This window comes from Tasmannia lanceolata, unplaced genomic scaffold (genome assembly GCF_043159265.1).
Source record: "Tasmannia lanceolata isolate RefF3 unplaced genomic scaffold, GAP_Taslan_0.1 ptg000037l, whole genome shotgun sequence".
In the NCBI taxonomy this organism is placed as follows: Eukaryota; Viridiplantae; Streptophyta; class Magnoliopsida; order Canellales; family Winteraceae; genus Tasmannia; species Tasmannia lanceolata.
Window position 1 is genome coordinate 8,301,297 of NW_027518714.1, and position 26,612 is coordinate 8,327,908.

General features: G+C 37.4%; 1 protein-coding gene across 1 annotated transcript; it reads left to right on the top strand.

The window, feature by feature from the left end:
* LOC143861035 (NOL1/NOP2/sun family protein) lies at positions 1 to 25,780 on the top strand. The gene is given in 14 exon segments (XM_077371919.1): positions 1 to 291; positions 293 to 441; positions 788 to 1,226; positions 3,064 to 3,211; positions 6,373 to 6,510; positions 9,149 to 9,211; positions 11,005 to 11,126; positions 13,049 to 13,289; positions 13,821 to 14,032; positions 17,217 to 17,317; positions 20,341 to 20,422; positions 21,547 to 21,611; positions 24,332 to 24,450; positions 25,423 to 25,780. Coding segments are annotated over 13 exon segments (1,992 nt in total). The 5' UTR covers positions 1 to 174; the 3' UTR covers positions 24,447 to 24,450; positions 25,423 to 25,780.
* The last annotated feature ends 832 nt before the right edge of the window (positions 25,781 to 26,612 follow it).

Sequence of the window (26,612 nt, forward strand, 5' to 3'; positions counted from 1 at the left end):
AGATCAGAGAATTAAAGAGAGAAAAATGCTGGAATCTGTTTCCCCGCCCTAAGAGGTGGTATTCTGATTCTTCCCTATTCGTAATCAAATTTGTATTGGACGCGCGTTCTCCATGCGTCCTATTGTAAAGTACAAAAATCGAGTCCAAAGTCCACTAGGGTTTTGTCTGTTTGAATGAGAAAAGCGAGGGATTTACTCAAAACCCTAGGAAGAAACCTCTGCGCTAAACAAACCCTCTCCAAGGTTTGATTTCTCATTTTATCTCCTCTTCGTATGCGAATATCCATTCAATATCTTATTCCTCTTCGAATCATCTATGTAGATGGAATTATCAGAGCGTTATAGCTACAACCCTACCCTGCATTGGAATCCTCAGGTCGAAGATTACTTCATCAAAGCCTACGGTGCTGATCACTTCTCTCAAATATCCAAATCCCTAACGTATGTAATCTCTCAAGAAATCTCCAATCAAATGTTTCTCTTTTTGCAAGCTCTTGTTCCCACATTTTTTTGTTTTTTTTTTTAATTCTATCTGAAACTTGAACAATAATATGAGTGCGAATGTTTTGTATTTAGTATGAAATAAACATATATAAGCCTTTGGCAGTATGAATGTGAATTTTGTTTTGGCGTTCTTTATGATGATTTTTTCTTATAATTGAATCCTGTAGATGCATTCATAGTAACAATTATTGAGCATTGGAGCTTTACTACTATGTTTTTTTAATGATAAAAATTCCCCCCACTCCTCATTTTCTCTTGTTTGCTGATTGTTTTTTCTGCTTAGGCGTCCATCTTGCTACTCTTGTATTCGTGTGAATACTCTTAAGTCCTCAAGCGATGCCATTATTGAGAAGCTAATGGGCATTCTACAGGAAACAAGACTCAAAAGTAGTGTGGATTGCATAAGCACGAGTGCATGTAATGGTACTTCTGATGTCGGTATCAAGAAAAAGAAAGAAAGCTATTCTGAAGAACCTTATGTCGACCAACTTTCAGATCTCGATATTAGGGAACCATTGAGACTGTTTGGAGATGAAGATTCTCGGCAAGCTATCTTACAGCATCCTCCCATCTACAAGTGCCAATTACCCGGCATTGATAATGTTGTGTTTGTTGATGGTTCAGGACCACACAAAATTGGTTATGGTGATGCACCTAATCAGCCATTAAAGGAGGTAATTGTGAGCCGCAAATGTGCTGAGGCGGTTCTTCGAGGAGCTCAGGTTTGCACCGTCCTTGTCATTTCTGGTTGGGAATTAGCATTTCTTTCAGCTTCCCGAGTCTAACTGCTAAATTTTTAGTCTGCATTCTTATATGGATCTCTTGTAATTTACTAGCTTCTATTTCACAAAATAGTTAAATTGTTGACACTCTGAGACTACCTTCGACCCTATTGATATAAAATGAGCCATGAACGTATGCATACAACTTTCTTCTCTACTAATTGAATGGAAAATAAAGACTTTCTTCTTTTGGATTTCATGTCTTCTTCTTCTTACGACACTAACCCCTTCATTGGACTGAATCCATCCTATTGGCCATCTCATCTGCTTGCTTCATCAAACATCTTCTGATTTCATTGCCTGCCCTTCTATCTTGCTCCATTTGACCATCGGCCTGCAAATGACAATCACCATAGCCTCCTTATTTGACCATTCCCTTTACTTAAGGTAAATCACAGAGAGAGACTAGGGAGCCGTCCAGGACAATGACCTTAAACTCTCTCACGATCAGCGTCCTCTTGCATGGTGCTGTTACTTGCCTCATCCAAATGCAATGACAAACATTAAGTTTTGTCTTCACTTGCACATGCCACCCTGACATGCTCCAGCAAAAGCCCATACAGTCAACAAAGGTTCTGACAACCTTCCCTTCCACATTTGCCAAGCTTCATCTAACAGAGCCTTGTTTGCTCCAATGCCACAGGTGGGCGATGGCATGGGTACGCTCCATTCTATTGGACAATTGAGGATGAAACAAGCAACCACCAATCAAAAGTAGTGGCCTGGATTCATGCCAATTTGTCAAAGAGTGGGTACACCTATCACATCTTACACCTAGCTAGGCAATGGAGAAATCCATGAAGTGCTTGGGACATGCGTAAAAGCTCTCACTTTCCGTAACTCAATGGAAATTTTAAAGACCTAAAACTTCCATGATCGAATACCATTTGAGTATGTGGCTTCCTTTACTCCTCTCTCCCTCCCTCCCTCTCTCCCTCTCTCCCTCCCTCCCTCTCTCTCTCTCTCTCTCTCTCTCTCTCTCTCTCTCTCTCTCTCTCTCTCTCTCTCTCGGTTGGTCTTGATACCAAGATTTCTTATGTGATGACTTTTATGATTATTAATTGTGATATGCATTGTCAACACACTAAAAGTGCAATAAATCATGCTAAAACCATACTTCCGATTTGAACAAAAAATGCCAATACTCATTAAAAATAAAAGCAAGCATAAAAAGGGGTTGGAACATTTCTAGAACCATGAGAATGCACATAGACTGATACAAAGGTGTATTTCCTATGTGGCTGATACATATCGTTTCGGCTTCTGATCGATACTCTCTTTGATATGGAGCTTCATCAACCTTGCTAACCATTTGGATGTAGTACAGGGCATGAATGGTTGGCCCTTAACTATGAGGAAGAATGTCATGCGTGCTTTATGGTTTTAATTTCTTAATGGAAGCATACAATGATGAGCACTGAATTTTGACTAGAAACATCATTTTTACTTTATGCTTATAATCTGGCACTTGTGGTTGCTATGAATGGAAGAATGGTTTGCGATGGTATGACTTGAAAGATCTATGCTATTGGTTTGTCTTTTTGTCGGTATTTCATTACCTTTCCTGATCCCGAGTACATTTTTCTGTTAAAATACAAATCATTCTTTGAGCTGGAGTGTTGTCATCTCGGAGGTTCACCCGTTTATGGAGTCTGTTATTACAAACCTGAGAATATATTTTTAATTGTGTTTTAGTTGTTACTTGTCATGTTTGATGCTAGTGAAGTAGCGGTGACAATTTTTATTTCCCCCTACTACAATGATGTTCTGCTTGCAGATCTTTGTCCCTGGTGTATTGGCTTGCAGTGCACATGTTGAGAAAGGGGACAACGTTGCAGTTTCGGTTGCAGTGGAGCAGCCCGGACTTGATGGTGGATGGGGTGTTGGTATAACACGTGGAACTGTTTTACAAGGGATCGAAACAGGTAATATGTTCAAATTTTGTTTTTATTTGTCAAAACTATTACAAAATGAAGTAGATCTCTGAACCATTTTCACTTCATCTGCTCATTTTGTGGGGAAATCATTTGGCATTTATTGTAGTAATTTTGTATGCCCTCTCGCTGTAGTACTTTTTTGCAATGAAGTCATGTAGATTTAGGGGTTTAGATTCAAAATTAAGCAGAGAATTAAGAAACAACAAGAAAAACAAGTGACAACACAATCACAAAGGGGCAGCCGGAGTTTTCAAAGTCCCAAGCCGTATCGCTATAATTGCCAAAATCCCTCAAAACATAAGATACATACTCTCTAAATAACCCTGAAACCCACTTTAAGTTTTAATCAGAACTCTTTATTTTGATCGAGACCTAGTCCTTCGTTGTAACCCTATAACCCTTCCTTAAATAATATGAATTCTAAAACTTAGTGAATAAACAGTAATTCTTGTCAACTAATAACATACTGAGTGAACATGGAAGAGGAAACTATGCTGTTTTATGCGAAGGTCTTGGGGTGCAATATGGACAAGCTTCCTATTACATATCTTGGCCTCACTCACATTAGGTTTGAGGTCCCCTTTCCATTTCTATTCGATTTTGTTGGTTGAAAGAATGGAGCGTAAGTTGATGTCATGGAAGAAAAGGCATCTATCCCTTGGTGGTAGGTTCACCCTCATCAAATCAGCCCTATCTAATCTTTTGGTGGATTCCATATCATTATTCAAGATTCCCAGAAGGTGGCAAAGAGACTTGAGAAGCTCCAAGGGATCGTCCATTTCACTTGTTCAAGAATCCTGAGCAGGTGGGAAAGAGATTTTAAAAACTCCAATGGACTTTCTTTGGAACATAAATGGCGAATGCAAGAAAGTCAGTCATCTTATCAAATTGAAGAAAGTTTACGTGTCCAAGAAGGAAGGTGGTATCAACATCAGAAACATAAAGATGAGAAACAAAGTGCTTCTTGGTGAGTGGCTTTGGAGATTTGGTGTTGGGAAAGATGCCTTATATCTCAAAATCATTGGAGGCAAAATGGGTCGGGATGGGGTGGCCGATGGTAAGGGTCCGGTGCATGAATGCATGTTGGTCTATTTGTTCGGTTCAGTCCTTATTTGAGTCAAACGTAAGGTTTAGGATAAGAAATGGAGCGACAGGGTGAGGTGGGGTGGGGGTTAGATTTTGGAGGATAAGTGATTAGGTGAGTCTTCCATTTGCCAAGTGCTTTCTGACCTTTACGTTCTTGCTGGCCATAGAGGGACTAAAACATTTGATTGTATTGATTTTGGTGGGGTGGGGGGGATGAGTCGATAGTTTGCAATATCCATCCTTGGAGAAATCCTAAGCTACCAGAGATTGACAGTCTTGTTCCCTTGTTTAGTGCGCCAATACTTTTTGCTTCTTGCCTAGTAGGTATGACACTCGTATTTGGGCCCCAGACCCAATAAATAACATTTGGGTCAAAAGCTTCTTTAACCTCATCATGGCCGCCTTGGAGGGTAGATGCCTATTGCTAGAGTGTGGAAGCCACTTCTCTCTCCTAGAGCCTGCACTTTTGCTTGGATGATGGCAAGTAGAAAAATAAACACTTGTGATATGTTAAAAAGAAGGAGGTTTCTCCTTGCTAGCCAATGCTGCTTTGCAAGTGTGAGGCTGAGGAGGAATCCCCTAATCATCTTGTACTTCATTGCCCGCACGATCACGGACTTTGGGCAGAATTGTGGGAGTCTTTGGAACCATTGATCATCTTTGGAGTGAACTGCCCAATCCCACATGGTCTACTTTGATCAGGAGATTGCTTTGGTAGCAGCCTTGATGGCGTGCATGGATTCGGCAACCTTTAGATGATAAGGGGATGATCAGAGTTTTCATTTGGAACCCTGGTGGTACAATTTGTGTCAGGTCTTTCATCTTGCAGATATTGCCGCATTCACCCCTATTGATTGCCAGGCGGGCATGGTCGACTCCTGCCCCTTTTCAAGTCTGCACTTTTTGCTGGACTGCCTGCCTTGATAAAATCCTGATGATTGGTCATTTGTGCAATAGGGGTAGGGATATTCCCTCCCTTTGCAGTGTATTGGCAAGCGTATCAATCCCCTAACAATTGATAATTTTAGCATGATTTATTGCACTTAGAGTTCTTGATTATAAGGAGGTGCCAATGCATAAGAGGTTGTTATCATTCAAATAAACAAAATGTATAAGAGGGTGTCGTTAGTTGCTTTGCGGTTTAGAGGCCGTCCAGCGGTTTGGTGGCAATCGATGAATATTCAATGGGCTCAGTTGCTTCAACCATTTTTTTTTTAAAATAATTCAATAGAAAACAGATCAAAATCTAAAGAAATTCCCCTACAAGGGCCAAGATGGCCCTATCAAAGCGAAACACAAAGCACAACTTAGAAAGAAAGGATACCAGAGATCATAAGGCGTCACAGTTACTTCTAGATCTAGCCAACTCCTCAATATCTTCCATGGCTGTTCGGCGGACATGATCAAAATCGATGTGATTCTCCTTGATATCACAAATACAATTGATCATGCTAGTGAATCTCTGCATACATGTAGATTTACTTAGGGCTCATGAAATAACAGCCGCCAAATCACCTTCAGATTGAAACTTGTTGCCACGTATAGTAACAAGGATTTTTAAGCCTTCCATGAGAGCCTTTTTCTACTTCATTAGAATCTGCAAATCCTATGGGACCTAAGTAGACTTTAAGGATTTCACCCCTGATTTTTTTTTACTATGGCATATATATATTCCCGTTGGACCTAAATTTCCTCTCTCCCTCGCCCTCTCTCTCTCTCTCTCTCTCTCTCTCTCTCTCTCTCTCTCTCTCACACACACACACACACACACACACACACACACACACACACACGCTCGCTCACTCGCTCGCTCGCTCGCACGCACACTTTCTCCCCCTGTGGCCACCAAAGGTTGTTCCCATCCTTCTGGGTTCCTTTATTTTGGTGAACAGTAGCCATCATTTGACACCTTAAGAAGTTATAGATGAATTTTGCATGCATACATATTATTATTCTATTCAGTTGTTGGTACAAAATATTTTATACTGAAATCAGTCAACTGCTTCCCAACTATCAAGGCAGATTTTGTAAATGCTTTACCCTGATCCCAAGTTATGTAGCAGATCCTCATTATTTTGAAAGAAATGGCCTGTACATTGGGCAAGGAACTACAATGATGTCAAGGTCTGGGATTTTCCGTGCCTTAGAAGGAGTCGCTGTGGAAATGACGAATAGAGTATTTAAACTTCCGTCCTTCCATGGTATATTGCATTTCCTGCTTTGTAACTTGCCCACTATTTTCTAACGAGAAGTAAATATTTGTTCATTTTTGGAAATTTTCTCCATATCTTTAGATAAAAATATCTTCAGACAAAGATATGGTGCTGTTTTTACCTTCTATGTTCATCTTGTTAGAATGTTAGCTTTATGGGCTTATTATTTCTTATTGCCATTCTCGTATATTCTAATGTCGAAATGTCAAAATTGAAAGATTGTTTTTAATTTTTCTAACGTGAAGTTTATAGGTCTTCAGTTTTTCAGTTATATAGAAGTGATTTTTTCCAACGAGAAACACAACTGGTATCAGAGCCTGGAAACAATCTCATAATATTTTTCCTCTCTAATTTTTTGCGTGTGAAAATTGCTTCACGTGGTAGCAGAGCCTCATAGCTTTAGTGTTTCAGGGCTTTTATAAAGCTGTTCAAGTTTCTCTTCACCTGTGCAGGTGTTTTTGTTTGCTCCTGATCTTTCTTAGGTTGCTTCTTATTTTGCATTCCTGTCTAGAAATTTTTTTCTTTTTTTCCTTGGTATTATAAAAAAGAAAAAGAAAAAAAGAGGAAAGAACTCTATCTGCAGAGAACACATTTAATTTTTATTGAACTAGTGTGAGCGAAGTTCTGAACCAGAATATGACAATTAAAGGGTATATGTTTTGTGGAAATTATAAGAATTTAATTTGGGATTTTTTTTGAAAGGTACGGTTTTATTCATAATCAAAAGACAAATGGAACAAAATAAGTGAAAGGATTACAAGAAAGAAAAGGGCATTAGTATGTCAAGGTTGAAGCATCTTTTTGTGTGTTGGCAAGCGGGTGATTTTTCACAAGGTTTTAAATTTCGGTTTCGGTATCGGTTTCGGCCACCACCGACCACCGAAACGTTTCAGTTTCGGGCTGAAATTTCGGCTGAAATCATGTAAAAATATGATTATGTTTCATTTATTTTTTTTAATTTCGACCGAAATGTCTAAAATTTCAGTGTCAATTTCGGCGATTTCAGTTGAAATTTCGGCTATTTTGGTGAAATTTCATAAATTTAGGTGTACATTTTTAAAATTTCGGTGGAAAATTTGTAAAAAGTCCAAAAATGAAATTCCAGCGGCAAAATTCCGGAATTTCGGTGAAATTTCTGTAAAATTTCGGCAAAATCTTGTAAAGAAACGACTTCATGTGAATTTCGTTTCGGTTTATGCCGAAACCGAAATATTTTGGCTTCGTTTCGGCCGAAATTTAAAACCATGATTTTTCATGGGAATGCATGGGCCATAAGATGGTTATATGTGATGCCTCAGGCATTCTGTGTTTGTTTTGATTATCTTGTAAAGCTCCTCATGTGTATTTTAAGCTGTTAAATATGATATTTTCTTATCTTAGAATGTTATATGTAGATATCATTTTGTTTTGCTTCAAACACTTCCTGAAGTTTCATCTTAAATGCCAATTTGCATGTGTTTCCTCACTTTTATGAATTTAAATAGGATTTCCACCTAAATTTCAATCCGAAACTGAGATGTTTCAATTTCCATCATGACCGAAATGCATACCAACACTGAAACCGAAGCTTGAAACCTTGACTACAGTATACTACTTTAGCTTATATGGTGGGCTTCAATATCATACCTGTCTGATTTGACATTTGAATTTCACTTTGGTTATTCAACATGTGAACAACCTGTGAACGTTCCATGTGCAAACAGATTAGATATGTCATAGCAACCATTATTGATGAACTTGAACATTGATGATTCCATGTATTCTAGTCTTATATTGACCATGCAAGGTAATTCTGATAATGTGCAATTTGAATTTGGCCACTGTGTCTTTCCATGGGTATGATCTCATACCATGGAGCTGCAACACGTTCAAAAACCATGTAGGGGTAATTTCTGATTTCGTTGGGGACAAGTATGGGGCATGTTATGGAGGATTTAAGTCTTGAACGTGGGCCTGTTCTACATTATGCCAAACTTAGCAGTATGCAGTCAAATAACAAATGCTATTCAGTTGCTTCCCATTTTTTTTTTTCTCTATCCAGTGTTATCTTTCGTTTTGTACATTATGAATAATTGAATATGGAGAGAGACCATCATTTTCTCATAATGAAGCTCGTTATGCATTGACGGACGGTACCAATTTACTATCATAAGATCAAGAACTTTTGTCATTAGAGCACTACACATTTAGCTGTGTTAAGTTCTTGATTAACCAAACAACATGATGAATGAGTTATGCAATTTTTTTGGGTGTAATAATGTTCATTAATCATTACTAATTGCTTTACCTGTATAATGCTCTTAATCTTTGTTTTTCATTGTTCTGGTTACCTTGTTTTCAGAGTCACACTAGCCTTTGCTCGACATTACTTCACAGTGAAGCAGTGACACGAAACTCATGGTTTCACTTTGTGCCATATTGACTACTGATGTTTGTTCTCTTTGCCTGAGATTAAGTGATATTTTTATTTGTTTCATCCATTTGACTTAGATTGGTCAAGCTTGAACAGGTCCCTGTCTCATGAAGAGAAATGCATGCACTGCTATTTAAATTTAAGCAACTATTTCAAGCATTTTCTTGAGGGTTATTTCATTTAGTGTCATTTTGATTTTTGGTTCATTTCTAGATGTGCTCGAGGGAGAAATATTTCTTCAAAACCTGCCCAGCATTATCACTGCTCATGTCCTAGGTATGCATGCATCATGTCTTTCCTCTCCTCGTGTTTCTCATATTTAGAATTCCTTTTTTGGACATGTTTGTGATTACCGATTTTCTTTTGTGCTGAGGAATTGGAAACACTGGCTGTCTATGGCCCACCAATTATAGTAATATCTTCTTGTCTACGATTTGTGAATTCTTTATCCTATTTTTGTATCTTGGTCATATGAGTGAACCTTTTGTCCATATAATCCATTGAGAAGAACAATGTACGGGTATGCACCGCTTGGTGCATAAACTAAACAATAAGAAGAAAAAAAACACGGTTTTAAATTTCGGTTTTGGTTTTGGTTTCGGTCATCAATGAAACAAGGAAACCGAAACATTTCAGTTTTGGTACGAAATTTCGACATACATCTTGTAAAATCACGGAAACATTTGGGTACGAAATTACGGCCGAAATCCAGCTAAGATTCTTCACCACTGTGGTTTTTCTTTTTATTTTTTGTCGCTTTTTTAGAAATATCTTAAAGGAATTTGCTTGTTCTTCTCTTTTCCGCGAGTGGAGTTGATTTTTGTCAGGGTTTCTATCGAAATGTCGACATTTCGACGGAAACTTTGCTTCTTCTTTTTTTATTTGAAAAGTTGCATGTTTTGCATATTTTGACTGAAACATGAACGAAATCTTGACATTTCGGGCAAAATCTGCTATTTTTCTGAACTCAAGGAGATTTCGTTTCAATAGCACCCGGAATCGAAATATTTCAGCTTTTGTTTCAGCCAAAATTTAAAACCATGGAAAAAAGTAGAGGAATTACAAACGGATCAAAATAATTATTAGTATTTTTTAGAATCCTTTATGTTCAACTATGACACCGTGTTGAAACTTTTATTTAACAGTTTTTCATCATGGAAATGCATTATAATTGTAAACTTGGTTAAACAAGCAGCTTGCTGAAACTTGTGAGCCTGTAATATGAATCAACCACATCTAACCTGTCGTTTATGGGTATCAAGTAAAGCAGGCATACCATTCAATGTGCTAAGGTATACATGCAGATATCTCTGATTTTGAAACTAATGTGAAGAGAATGTTGGCAAATGGGGAAAAATATGCATATAGTTAAAACAGATGCAATATAGGAAGATCTTACTACTTTTCATAAAAAATCCATTTTATCATTTATTTAGTATACATTATTGCTTTTCATAAAAGAAATCCATTTTTATCATTTGTTTAGTTTAACATTCTGGGCTACTTGCAGCCATACAAGCATCATTTTAGATCATTAACTGGCTGGATTTGGAGTTATCCAAACAACTATTGGAAACTGCTAAGCATATGAAGCAACATCTTTTTTTATATCTCCGCTGCTGAATTTCTTTCTCAATGATGCTTTTTTTTGTGTGTGTGATACCAATTCAGACATGTCTCTAATTTTCTCAGAAGTCAACCCATGCCACATTTTACTTATTTTATGTTTTGTTTATTTTGTCTTTCGTACTCACTGTTGTTTAATATTATCTTTCCGATTCACGGCTATCTGTCTGTCTCACTGCTTGGATGTGAGCATATTTCCTGCCCACCAAGTGCTTTTACAGTGGCTATTCCTCAATATAGTGCTTGTATATAGTAGCAGTAGAGTATCAGGATTACTGAAGAGGTTAATTCTTTTTGTTGCATGGATTAAATGCTTTTTACCTTGTTTGATTGCACATCCAATTTTAAGGTTTTTTTTGAGACAATTCATGTGGCTGATTGGTTATTTACTTTGAATCTCACGTGTGATTACTTGGTGTTTGGGTTGAAATTGTATATTTCAGATCCTCAGCAAGGAGACCGAATATTGGACATGTGTGCTGCTCCGGGAGGGAAAACAACTGCAATTGCAATCCTTATGAAAGATAATGGCGAGATTATTGCAGTTGATAGATCTCACAATAAGGTACAATAAGGTCTGCAAAAAGACTTTCCATTTTCTCTTTGGTGATGACCATAATGATTGGGTAGTTGCAGATACATTCAGACATCAAAATTCTTCAACTTCCATAGTTAATCCAAGGGAACCCTTGGTTGTTTGCACCAAGGGCTACCTTCACAGATTGAGCCCACAGAAGAGAATTTGGCCCATTTGTTTTAACAGAAGTAAGCTACACCCCTTGTATCTCCATAATGTTTGGAAAACTAGGTTTATAGTCACTCATTATGGAGATTCACAAATATGGCAGAAAAAAAAAACTAGGTTTATAGTCACTTATTATGGAGAATCACAAATATGACAGCAAGTGATTTACCCAGCAATCACAAACAAGGCGGCAACTCATCTACCACCTAAACCTTTGTCTAGTAAACAGGGCAACAAGATAGCATACTACTCAAAATTCTCATGTGGGGAACACAATCACAAATTGGGGAAACATCCTTGCCAATCCACACGAAGGCAAAAGAAGCACTGATTAGGGCAACATCCTTACCAATCCACATGATGGAAGCACAGTAAAAAATAGGGCAGCACACTAGCTACTCCACTGGAAGACGGATCCAGACTCCACATGAGGCAGCACAACCACCCACTATACACAATAATAACTTAGGCACAAATTAGGAATGTAAGCATCCCAATCCACGTGAAGGCAGCATGATCCTTTTAAGCAGAAAATCTGCATAGATTTGTTGTAGAACTTTGTCCTTTTTTTAACAGTGAAAGAGGAAAACCTTCAAGGGTACATACCAGGGCACAAAAATGTAGGGAACCCCCTGGACTTTCTGTTCACAAAGAAGAGAGAAAACCGTTAGGTTTTTTCAGCACAAGGAATTCTAAGAAAGAGAGGAGAGATGGAGATGAAATCTTGCGTTTTCAAGGAAACAAATATAGAAACCTGACCAAGGCACCTGTGGATCTTGAATCCGATACTTTGGTAAAGCAAAATAAAAAGGAAAATCACTTGGAGGAGGCCCCCCCCCCCCATGTTATGAAGAAGGGAGAAGAAGAAAGACAGAGGGAGGAAGGAATTTGTGGGGTGTGAAGTCTCATCCCACTACTCCCATAAAATATCTTTATATATAGAGTTTTATATGATGCTTCATCTGGCAGAAACACAAGCGGAGGCTTCTTTACTCATCCACATCATTTATTTGCTATGCCATGCTATGGATTTGGCACACACCAAAATGTTTCACCCATAGGATATCTTAACCCTCTGATTGGTGGATTTTTTATTTTTGATTAATGTAGACCATTGTTTCTTTGTTTTTTAATCGTCCATATAAAGGCCCCAAATTGGAGGCTTAGGGTCATCAGTTAGCGGAGATCTTTGTTGTATGCCATCCATAGCAAGGTCTTGAAGATAAACGGTTTGAATGATTGAACAAATGGACCCCATTTGTATTTCTGCCTGCTCATATTTTCCAAAGAAACTTATGGTCATACATCATATAATGACTCATTTATCTTCTCAAAACAAAAGCTTACAAGTAAACTGTTATGCCCTAAGGATGATGGGTCCCATCCAATTCTAACTAAATATAAATGACACATATAGAACTTAAACTGCCCTATCTCTTAACAGGTTGTGTGCTCATAGGTAGGGTAAGCTATGGTCGTTTCTTTGTCATTCGGGGTAGGATTGTCTGCAATCAGTCAATCACCTTTACATGTACATATTTGGAAGGATATGCAGCCTTTCCTTACCTGCGCATTTTCTTTTTCCATTTGAATGAAATGGTACCTCTTATGTCATATTAATTATTTAGTATTTTATATAAAATGATGTTAAATTTTTGTTATTTGGAATTTCAATATTCATATTCTGGTTGCTCTTTTTTTGAGATTTTGATTTATAGATAATTCTTAATTTTATTTTTTAGGTTTTGGATATTCAAAATTTGGCTGCAGAGATGGGTCTAAATTGCATAAAAGCATATAGACTTGATGCTCTTAAAGCTGTTTGTCAGACAAATGAATCAGTTGATATTGCACCACCAAATATCAACAATAAAACTTCAGATATCAGTGTTAAAGATCCAGACCTGCTCGGATTTTCAACGAACAATTTTGCATCCGCTGCTGAAGAACTGTTCCGGACTGCTTTGATGTGCAATGGAAACGGCAAGTGAACCCCTTTTGCCTTTTGTTCTCAATTGCATCGTTATTGATATAGATAAGTTGTTTAGATATGTAAGATCATGATCTATTCATCCAAATTGTTCGTATAAGGGAGGTTGTATTAGAATTCAAGTTAGTAACAGACACCGGTGGGGCAAAATAGATTCATAACCAATGAAAAGAGGGATGAGCACAATAGTTAGACGGACTTAATAACTAACATGTGGCACAAGCCCTTGTATTCAACATTATCTTGACTTCTTACGTGTGCTTGCACTTTGCTTAATTTGGCACTGGTTTAGGTGAAATGATCTATTTTATATTTTTTTGATGCTTGTATGCCTTGATAACAACACAGAAAATTCTTTTTGTGTATAGTGATTCTTTGAGCCTTTTCACTTTAGGTTTTTTCATATATGGTTCTTATTATCTTTCTGTTTATGTAATAGTACCCTGTATATTGACTACTTGCATGTTTTAACGAATTTTGATCATTGATAAGTAAATTTCAAATCTAACAAATCATTACTTCAGTTAGCAACGAAGGATCAAATCAAAGAACTTCCCTTAGCAAAGCTAATGCTAAGAAGAATACCAGAAGAACGAAAAATGGACCTGGAAGAAATCATTGCGTGGGTGGTAGAGTTGAAAATTCGAAGGGCTATATTCTGAATAGTTTTGATAGGGTTCTTCTTGATGCTCCTTGTTCTGCTCTTGGTTTGAGGCCTCGACTATTTGCTGGAGAGGTAAGACTTTCTTGATGGAATTTTACATTATTCCCTATTACTCATGGGCGTCATATTGCATGGGGCTATATTCATGTTTTCGGATTTCATACATTGTGGGAAGCAAACTTTTGTTTCCCATTTTTAAGTATTGGTAGTTTCCTAAATAAGGTGCTACTTGGAGAACACCATGGTTTTTAGTATAAAAAATGCGGTACAGATCGAACAACTCAGAGTCTGATACTTGTTGCTGATACATGAGATGTCTTGGCAGATGTGCAATTTTTTCATTAAAAAGCTTTAAGAATCTCCAAAAAGACGTAATCACTTCGAAAAAGATATGCCCAAATCATAAGTTATACACAATCTATAGAATGAGGTTTATGGAAAATATTGAATGTTGTGGCTTGTAACACACGCTTACAGCTCTATTCATTCATGACCACCATGAATTTGTACTTTTGGGGCATGTTTGGCAACTATGATTTTTTTACTTGAAACACGATTTTTCCTAGATCTGGTAATGTCTTTATATGCAACAAATTATTTTAGGAAAAAATTTCCTGCAAAAATCTTAGAAAGTTTAACCTGAAATAATTTTCCCTAAAAAAGGGGGTAACGAACCTTGGAAAAAATTTTGTATCTAGGAAAACAATTTCAGGATTTGTTTTGAACATTTAAGAAATACAAATCACAGCCCGCCAAAGCGAACTGCAACAAAACAAAAACCAGAAAAAATAGAAAAAAAGGATAAAAAAAAAACTACAAATTATGCTTCTCCTGCAAACCCTCAATCTAGAATAGGACACACCCTGATTGACAAAACGGTTGGCAGAAGTGTTTCCTTCTCGATGAATATGGGGAATGAACACTCAGTTGACCTCAATCTATCAAAGATATCTATGAACAATCATTCAAATCTCCAAGGGGTTTTCCCTCTTATGACAGATTGTGTTGAGGGTTGTCTCCATCAGCCATCGCTTATCAGCAGCACTCTGAGAGATGAGCTTGATGCCATTTGGGTTAAGGCACCATTTTGAATAAGAGGGTCACTAACTAAGAAGCACGGGTACGGGTACGGGGTGCGGGTACGCGATTTTCCAAAAAACCCGGGTGCGGGTACGTTCGGGTACGCCGAATATAATAATATATTTTAATATTTTATTATATATTTATAAAAATTACAAAAAATTAAAAAAACAATAGGAGAGCAATCAAATAATCAGTTTTGGGCTCTCAATTGGTAGCCACAATCTCAAACAATGAAAATACAAACAAACAAGTACCTAACAAGGGAACAAAATTACATAAAGCCATTTTGTAGCTCACTTTTTTACAAGAGAACAACCAACTAGCAGCATATTTTTTCCTATTCATTTAATTTATCTGAGGTGTATGTTCTCTCCTGAGAAAATGAGCCACGAAATGGTTTTTTGCAAAATTGCCTAGCAAATCCCATATACAGCAGTAAAACTTATTATGGGACTAGCAAATCCCAAAATTGCCTAGCAAATCCCATGTACAACAGTAAAGATCTAGGGTTTAAGGCCCTGTTCGTTTCAGATTTTGAAAACTGATTGTTCTCCCAAAACCTATTTGTAGATTATGACAACTGATTGTCAGCCCTAAACAGGTTTGAGGCTGATAATCAGTTGCCAAAATCTCAAACAAACAGGGCCTAAGTTTGGAGATTATGAGCTATGACAACCGATTGTCAGCCCTAAACCTATTATTGGACAAAATAGGTTTGGGGAACACAATCAGTTGGCATAATCTCAGGGAAAAAGAAAAAAAAATGGAGAGAGAGAGAGAGAGAGAGAGAGAGAGAGAGAGAGAGAGAGAGAGAGGAATAGAGAGAGTTGTAGAGAGAGAGAGAGAGAGAGAGAGAGAGAGAGAGAGAGAGAGAGATAAATACCTTTGTGAGAGAGGGAGGGAGAGCCGGAGAGAGATTTTCCGTCGGGAGAGGGAGAGGGAGAGGGAGTCGGGCTCGAGAGAGAGAGATTTGCGTTAGGGTGAGAAATAGAAACCCTAATTCTTTCTTTTAAGTGTTTTTTAAACATCCCCCCCACCTTTACTCCACACAACCCACCCATTACATTGTATGTCTCATTTAACCCCCCACTTTTACCCCACACAGCCCCCCGTAACTTAAGTAAAAAAAAAAACAAGTGAAACGAGTCGGGTGCGTCGGGGTGCGCACCCCAAACGCACCCGACACGCACCCAAGTCCCAAAATTGAATTTTTTTAAAACCCACAATTGGGTGCGTACCCGGAACGTACCCGAGCGTACCTGTACCGGATACGCACCCGACACGGGTACGAGGGCTTTTTTAAAGTACCCGTGCTTCATAGCTCTCTAGTGACTCTAAGCTTTGCATAAGAAATAACAGCCCATAAAAATAATTAACTAGGGATGGTTAGTGAGATCCAATAAAACATAAAACAAAAAATCTTATTGGAATTGGAAAATTTGGGAAGACTAGTTTTAAGAATGCCTTGAGGAACATATAACAATGTTGAAATGCATATTACCAACCAATGTGTATTCATGGCAATGTACTTCTTATATGATATGTGAAGGGAAATGGTTTCAGCCCAACCAATTTTTGATACATGCGCTCACCTTGCCTGTCGTTTAGTATTTTATTGGCTTGAAAGTGCTTTTTGGGAATCATAATAACCTTTGAACAGCTCTTTAAATACTAAAAGACAAGCAAGCGAGCGCATGTATCAAAATATGTTTGGGCTGAAATCATTTCCCTATGTTAATCACTTGAATATGTGTTTCTCTCTCTCTCTCTCTCTCTCTCTCTCTATATATATATATATATATATATATATATATATATATATATATATATATATATATATAAGCTACTGATATTGGCACTGCCATGTTTTGATAATTTCACAAACTCAACTTGTCGTTTATTATTTAACCAAACTAATTGAATTTTATTTGACCAAAGGTTATTACAAATCCCAAAATGCTCTCAAAAGCCAATTAAAAAAGGCATGACAAGTTGAGTTTGTGCAATTATCAAAACATAGCAGTGCCAATATCAGTATTATCTATAGATATCGCCTTTTGTTTCGTGACGCACTCTAAAAATGTGATGTGTTTGCTATTTTGTTTCACTCTAGGAAACACTAGAATCTTTAAGAAACAAAATGTGATGTGTTGACTATTTTGTTTCACTCTAGGTAACGGTAGAATCTTTAAGAAACCATGGGAAGTATCAAAGGAAGATGTTTGACCAGGCTATTCAACTAGTTCGCCCTGGTGGAGTTATTGTGTATTCCACGTGAGTATCCAATTTGGGTGGCTTATTTATCATTATTATTTGTTCGTTCTTTAAACCTGGATGCTATTGTAAAATTCCTACCAAATGTGTGATTCTATTGTCGAATCGGAACATTTAATTTCCAATGATGAGTGTTGCACTTGCAAGTAAATGAATCGATGAGGATGACAGAGGACATTCTTCATGGTGCATGGACTGTTAGAAAATAACTGTCCAATTGGAAGTTATGAGCATTGTCGTACTTGGCCTTTTATTGTGTACATGAATTTTTATTGTGCAGTTGAAATTCATTTTTCATTTATTGTCTTAGTTTGTATACCTGAAGGACATTCAAGAATTCTTCATTATATTTTATGTACATATTAGGTTGACCTTTTTGCCCTATAAAACATATTTTGTATCCCCCAAAAAAACCTTAAAAGTAACATGTCAAAAAAAAAAAAAAAAAAAAACTTGGAAGTATTCCCAAGAACAGTCTAGAAATTTATTTTCACAAAATCCAATCTTGTCCACATACAGTTGATTTCTCTAGGGACGAGAGATGTGTGCATCACTCCCTGCAATATGTTGACGACCTCATCCGAATGTCTCAACAAATCTTCTAGGCAAGCTGGTAGCCTGGTTAGCCCAACATACATATTGAAGGAAATCTCCCTCAACTTAATTCTTATTTTCCTTTGGTTCTACAATTTCTGTATCCTTTATTATGTCTCGATGATATACTGTTATTCACCTAACGTATTGTCTAGCTCGTTCTCATCTCTAGAACAAATCATATGATATCATGTGCTAAGACATGTTACTACTAAATGTGCACTGAGGCTTGTTATAAGTTGAATAATAACTCGTTTAGTGCATTGGCAATACTAGGTTTTTTTGTAATGAGATATCACTGACTTCATTCATGCCTACAAATTGGCAGTGTCTTTGACAAATTATCCTAACTTCATGATCAAAGACTAGCACCATTTCTATAAAGGAAAGCCAATTGGATCTTTATTGTTACTTATTTGCGATTGGAGACCAAGATCATTTGTGCATTAAAAAATGTCGAGTTTAGTAATGCATGAATACCAAAGGTATCCTAGTCTTCCCAACATTTCATGTCATAGGTAGTAACTTGTTTAATTTGAAAATAATTCTTGACTCTTGAGATTCCCTTGTATAACATGTTTAGCCATCATCTTTAAAGTTCAAGGTGAAGTTTTCTCACGTTATTCGATTCAGAGTCTATAGAGTAGATTGAGTGATGTTTTGGGAAGATAAATGGTGTGTGGACCTTGTTCTTAGGGACATGTTCTCTGAATTATTTGGATTGGTCTCAAACAAAGAAGCGTGGGTTAAAGAGTGTTTTTCAAAGGAAGAGGGTACAATCTCCTGTCATGTAAACTTCAAGCAGAATTTCTTTGATAAGGAAATGAACAGATTTGCTCACCTATACTTTAAAAAAGAAAAAAGAAAAAAAAGGAAGATTTGCTCACCTATTGGCCATCTTGGATGGTGTGTAAATTGGGAATAGTGGCGAAGATAAAAAGGTTTGGACCTTGTCCTCATTAAGGAAGTTCATGTTATATCCTTCTACCTCCATCTTTCATCTTCTTCCCTACCGACCGTACCTTGCCAGGGTTTGGGGTGTTCATGAGTGTGCACATTTTGTTGGACCACTTTTCAGGACAAAATCTTCACAGTGGATCACTTGCAAGCTGCTGGATGATTATCATTGATCACTGTGCTCTCTATGTGTGGAGGCCGGGGAGACAGTCGACCATCTGTTTATTCACTGCAGATTTTCAGGCAGGTATGGTACAATATTCTTGCCAGGTTTGGGATGTCGTGGTTTTTCCTCCACCACTTGTCAGATCTCCTAATCTCTTGGTCTTTGCTCTCCTGGCCATCTAAAGGAAGAATCCTTTGGAGAGTTACTTTGCTGGCCACCATATTGGTCCTTTGGAAGGAAGGGAATACCCACAACACACCTTTTTAACGACGTCTCCAAAAGCCTTTCATTTATATGAAGATTATTTCTCTCACTATATCCTGGCTGCGGATCATGCCATGCTTTCAGCTTTATTCTAGCTCGAATATTAGACAAAGCTGGAAGGAGATTTGTGACCTTTCTGACAAGGCTGACCCTCCTCTCACCGGATGGCTCCCTCCAGACCTAGGGTGGGAGAAGTTGACTGTTGATGGCTCTAGCATTGGCAGCCCTGGCCCAATAGGAGTGGGTGGACTCTTGAGAGACGAGTTGGGCGTGACCAGGTAGGCTTTCTTTGGGCCTATAGGGGAAAAGGATTCAAATGAAGCGGAAGTTAGAGCAGTGCTCCAAGGCATTCAGATCATGGATAGCTCTAATGTGAGTCATCTAATCATAGAGGGAGACTCCCTTAATGTCATCAGATGGCTTGATGGCTCCCACCTTCTGCCGTAGAGATTCTTGAATTATTTTGATGAGATTTAGGATTGTTTGGAGGGCTTTCCCGTCCAATTTATTCACGTGCAGAGAACAGCTAATGGATATGAGGATTGCTTAGCTTGCTCCGGAGTGTCGCGCTTGGGATTGGAGATTTTTGAATTTTTATCTCCTCGAACTTTTGGATTGTTTGTCTTCTCTTGTTAGTGTCATGTTCTATTCCTGACCATCTCGGTAGTGTGACTTTCTGCTTTCTTCTATTAATAAAATAATCATCCTTCAAAAAAGTCATCATCTTTGAGGTACCAATTTTATGATCATGCATGTGAATAGGAAAACCTTCCAATAATTTTGTTTAGCCTCTTAGGTAACGTATCCCTTATGGGATATATGTATATTTCTATGAACGTCTTTATTGTTTTGGGATTGGATATATTTTTCTAGTCTTCTCGAAAGTTCTTACTTTAAAAATGTTTAGCATTATGAGCGTTTATCTTTCGATTACTCACTCAGTGATTCTACTATGCTTTGATTATTGTACACATTTAACATTTTGTAGAAAGGCGAGTCAATTAGTGCAAATTCCTTGACACTGAAGTTCTCTTGTTTCCAGATGTACAATAAACCCTGGAGAGAATGAGGCATTAGTCCGTTATGCTTTGGATACGTACAAGTTTCTTTCATTAGCTCCACAGGTGAGATGACACCATTATGTAATCCACATCCAGATGTCTATACCGATATATGGACTTAGTAGGTTGGTGTGCCAATGTTAATAGTAAGAGAATATGGAGACAATTACTTCTTCCATTCAAAAACAGGTAGACAATTATTCTGCAAGAGATAATTTTTCTTCATTTTAAAAAATTGGGCATTCTTTTAAACATGAAAACTTTATTCTGTTTTTGACATCTTTTTTTTACATAGTTGTTTTAACACATTCTTCCATTGACGACTGGGAAATTTGAATGTTTGGGAATAGCTTCAGTGTGTACACTTATCCATTTGTGAACTACTTGATTCCAGAATCACAATTGACTTTATCATAGTCATTAGTACCCTTCTTCAGAGTCTCGAGGGTTTTAACTTTTGTGACATTCGCAACCATCTTCATCCTATTTTCCCTTTTTGAACCAGAAGCTCCAAAACGGATGTTCTCTTTGTCGCTCTTGTATTTGCATTTTACTTGTGACCATATGATGGTTATAGGAGGCTGGTGCAATAATTACTGTTAAAAGTATCAAAGCACATACCATTCAGAAAAAAAGAAAAAATATCAAAACATATGCACTTGATCTTACTTCCTTCAGGCCTATATTAGTTTCTGAAGCTAATGTATGTGAAGTCTGACCCTCTATATGATATGCAAAATTCTATTCTCCCATATCATCATCTAAATTTAATGTGCGCTGATCAAGGTTTTAAATTTTAACCGAAATCCGAAATTTCGGGTTTCGGTCAACCCCGAAATTGAAATTTCGATTTCCTGAAATTTAAATTTCAAGGAATATCACAAAAAATCCGGATTTTATTCATTGTTTAATATTTTCCCGAAATTTCAGCCGAAATTTTGTACGGGATAGAATATTAGTTTTTTTTTTTATTTCGTCCCATTTCGATCGAAAATTTGAAATTTCGGTGAAGACCAAAACGCATTTCGAAACCAAAATTTGAAACCTTGGTGCTGATTGACCAATTTTTGTAAGGTGGTAAACGTCTCAAGTTGTAGCTGAATTGCGGAAGCATGCATATCCCTTTGTTTTATGTTTTGTGTAATTGCTTGCAAACTGCTGACACATTTTTGTGACATGATTCTCAGCACCCAAGAATTGGAGGGCCTGGTCTTGTTGGCCATGGTAGCCTATTTGACGGGCAGTATGTGGAGTAAGTATTCTCCCCTATCATTTGCCTTTGGATTCTGGTGGCGTGATTTTCAAGGTTTTATTTGTAGATAAAAGTTTAGCTTACCTTGTTTTTTTGTTATGTCTATGGATTTTTTTACTCAACATGCATGGATTTACTCCATGAAATACAAATCAGATATTCTCTTTCTTCTCCTTATGTTCGCATGTCACTGTGCATCATGACACCCTATCAAACACCTCCGAATTGATGGTGGAGGGAAATGCACTTCCCAAGCCTTATGGAATTGTCACTCTCATGGGCATCGTGCAACAATTACTCTGTCCATATACTCCCGCTTAGAATGGGGTGACCGAACTAAAGCATCACCATGTTTCTGTAGCAAACCTCTCCATTATGTATCTCTTTGGTGCTCCAAAGCACCTATTGGTTGATGCTTTTCATACAACTGTCCATACAACCAACATGCTCTGACTTTGGCTAACATGCACCATTATATGCATGGACTGGTTGATAACCGACTGGACATTCCTTTTCTCATGGGGATGTATCTACTATGTTCACAACCCTTCGACTCACAGAAAGAAGGCTATATTGCATGCATCTTTGTTGGTTATATTGATGAAAATCATGGTTACAAGGGTTACTCTCTCGCATCCCGACATGTATTAATCCCACGCCACGTCTCTTAGATGCATGATTTCTTATGTCTGTATCGGTATGGACTTCAATCCATACGAAAGAAGTCGATGAAAATCCTGTAAAATCATGGAAGTTCATGCAAATGACGAAAATAAATGTCAGTATCGGTATGGACTTCGGTCCCTGCGAAAGTGGAAGTATGTCGACTTCGGTCATAAAGTCGATGAAAATCCTGTAAAAATCATGGAAATTCGTGCAAATGACAAAAATTTAAGATGAAGCTTAAGGCAATGTTAGAGTAGGCAAATAAACACATAGAAACTATCTATTAAGCAAGAGAACCATCCATAGTGGTTCAACACCATTGAACACCTAATGACATGCTTGGCCTTACATGTCTGGAAGGTTTGTCCTGAACACAAAATGTTCTACCGTCACATAAACGTATGCTTCAAATAAACTCAAAATGTATGAAAAAAGCCGCTCTATTCATTAATCCCCTAAAGAAAATAATATATAATGAATGGGTACAAGATAAAGAAAGGTACAATATGTGGGATGTAAGAATGTAAGGGGTACAATAATGCCCATTCATCAGTGCAATACAATACCCTCTCACCACCTTAACCTCCTCTTACCTGGATCTAGGGCTGTAGTTCCACCTTGTCTTCTCACGCAAGTTCTCGCCTCGTATTCTCTTGTATGCAACACTGAAACCATCCTCTTTGACAAGAAGCACCAGGTCCTGTCAATCATCTTTTCCAACGACTAAGTTTCAGGGCTTATTCAGATTCGTATTGAAATCTTCTCACCTTCTCTCATCAAAAGGGATTTTCTATTCTCCGTGCTTGGTAGATGCGTAAGGGGTTGGAACCAAATAAATGCTCAAACCATGCAGACAACTCTACGATCAACCCTCAAACCATGTGAGAAAACGCTACAATTCTACAAGTAAGCTTGGTTCCTTCTCCTATGGTTCCCTCTCCTATGACACTATCTTCCAAAAGAAAAAGATAGAGTTACGTATGCTACCATTTTCTAGAAAATGACTGTCTTCCACATTTGTGTGGAGGAATTGAGCTGAAAAGGCTATTTTTATTCATTGTTTTAAATTTACATTGAAATCGAAGTGAAACGACCGAAATGTTTCCGTTTCCATCGTCACCGAAGCGACACCGAAACCGAAACACATCAAAACCAAAATAGTCTGCATCAGGGGTATACTTTTTTAGTATGTATTGCATACTTATATTTATATTAATTGCATGAAATGTGGTATATGTATTATCTATAAATATTTATATGTATTACATGTGAAATATGGTGTGTATTGAATTATCAGATACTAGATTTTAGCATGTTATTAAAACCATTATGAATGTCTGCCTTGCTTATGTGATGGTTTCTAAGTGTGTCTTTGTGCTTATTCTAGCATTTCCTGGAGTTTCATATAAAATTCTATCAGTTGCATATGTTTCCATATGTTTATGTGATTTTACAGAATTTCCACCGAAACATCCAACCGAAATCGAAACTTTTCCATTTATGTGGTGACTGAACCGAAATTTAAAACCTTGGTTTTAACTACATCGAAGTAGTGTTTTAAAAGGCGAACAATGTCAAAACCCTTTTTTGGTTATGAATGCTTTTCCTTTATGTGGGTGCATAGCAAGGAATCAAACTTCGAACTTTGGCCTCCACCAAAAATGAGACATGTCCGTCAAAGTTTAGAACAATGGTGATCATTGTGTTGCATAGAATCTAAATCCTGGAGCATTTAGCACTTTGAAACAGCTATACACAAGACTGTTAGTAGGAATTATTTATCTCAATTTGAATACCAGTCCATGCATGCTCAATTTGGAAACAATGTCTAACTAGGACCACTGAAAATATGCTGGCAAACATACTTTTATTTTCTCGGCTTCTATTTGTTGCCTGGGTAACTTATTTTGTTACTAGCCCTTTTCTTCATGACATAAATAAAAAACAACCTAATATAGCAGGACTCTTCTTTGGTTCCATTTTCCATGTCAAAGTTGCAAAATGTCTTTGATTTAATCATCTTGACCAGCAACTTGTAATGTTTGATTTTACAGGGAGTGGTTGAGGCCTGGTGAAGAAGAATTGGTTCAGAGATTTGATCCATCATCTCCTCTGGATACCATTGGTTTCTTCATTGCCAAGTTCAACGTTGGCCAGAAAGAAATTTGACCGTGTAAGAAAGTCTTTCCATGTACTCTCCATCTGGATTCTATAATTTTTACATGTGAATATCTATGATTTACTGATGGGAAACAAAAAAAATTATGATATCACCCATGTGGAAAAAGATTACAGAAAATCGTAAGTTGATGCGTGACTTACTAAACTCATTTGCTCAACTTGGGCTTCATGGGAAAGATTTGTGAACTGCCCCTATTTTTTTTTTTTGAAAAATGACAATATATTCATATTATGCATTACAAGGAGAAGGGACCAGGGGGACCCCTCTGTACAAAATATGAGAGGCATAGAAACTGATTCTTATGCCAAGATAAGAAATTTAAGAAACCTAAATTAAGAAACCTGCTGGGTCTTCAAAAAGGCATTACATATCGACAAAATCAACTAAGCACTTGACCAAAGACCTACATTATCCACGCCTAAACATTCATGAGACAAACCAAAGACCCATTCACCTTGGCATGTCAAAGATTATCAGAGGATAATTCCTCGAGCAGCGAAGGACCAAGGTCCCTCAAGCACACTCAGATAATCCCATTACCGCCCAAATCCATCAATTAGAGTAAAGCGTTCGATATTTTGACAAAATAATCAATTTCTCTATTCGTGGCTGAATCACAGCCCAACCGTATGCATAATTCTCTAGTTTTTATACACCACTTCCTCTGTTACCACATTTTGGTTCTTAATTTCCCCACAGTAGAAACATGGTAAGAGATGCTTAAGATTTGGTTTGATGCAATGAGTTTAGTAGGAAAGCATGAAGATATTATTTAGGACGTTTGTATCTCTACTTTAAAGTGGTGTCCTTCACTAAATTCTATTGACGGAAAGGTAGATGTATCAAGTCTAACCTCATTTTTACTGGATTACCATCTTGCACAATTGTGAACAAATGCTTTAAAGAATTGCGTGCACAGGTAAATGTCAGATGCCATTGCTCTAACTCCACCTTCTCTCACAGTCACAGGACCACATGGAATCACATATAGGCATATCTCACAGTACCAACTAGAGCAGCTTTCTTTCATGCATCATTGTTCTAGGCTTGATTGCAATCCTCCAATCAGAAGAAGATACATTGATATAGCAGTACTATATGGAGCTAGGATTATAGAGCAATGGGAGGTAACAGAACTTACCTTCTCTTATCGGTAGGCAGAATTTTGTAATGCATATGAATTTTTGTAATTAAAAAATGCGATGCAAAGTTCACATTTCTAACTTATTGAGCCTGCTTTTTGTGCTTATATTTACTTGTCATGTGTTCTATGGGGGTGTTCTTTGGTACATGAGCTAATATTACATCCTTGTTTTGTTAACACGCATCTATTTGAATTTCTCATTGTTTTGTACAATTCACTAGGAATTGTATCAGCCAATGACAAGAAAGGCTGTTTCATATCAAAAAAAGTGTATTAAAACTCATGTCCTCGTGGATTTTGGTTCGAAATTTGCACTCGTGTGGGATGAAGTGTCTAAATTGTTTCCATTAAATTCTCTGATAGAGATTGCGTTGTGTTATATAGCCTAGTATAAAAGATTGAAATACGTTTACTGAAGGGCAATGAAACCATAAGGTATGAATATTTTTATTTAACGCTCCCTTTCAAGTTGATATGTTCTTCATTCTGTCTCAACAAGATATATGCGAATTGTCCATAGTAAGGATTTGAGGGGTTAATATCACCACTTTCTTTTACATGAAATGGTAATAGATCTCTATATTTTTTTGCATGAAAAATTAAATTCTGTGACTATTTGAATGCAATCTGATTATCACAGTTGTGGCAATTGGAGTCAAAGTGAAAAGTGAAATTCTGGCACCCTCTTCACCCACGTTTAGCAACTCATTTTTTTTAATTGGTAGGTAAGTTGGGATCGAACCTGCGACCTCAAGTTTGAGAAACAAAGCCCCAACCATTGAGCTACAGGCCCTACCCCCACGTTTAGTGTCTCAGACGTCTAGTCAGGCCATTGGGCAATTGGGAGTATTGGGAGAATATATATGCTATTTTTTATTTTTATAGAAATGACACATGAGATAGTGTCACCTGCTAAGCAGACAAAGGTGGTGCAAGTGAGTGTACAACTTGCTCACTTGCTGGCTCGCTCCAAACCCAGTCTCGTTACCTGATAAGCCTGATCCTCGCC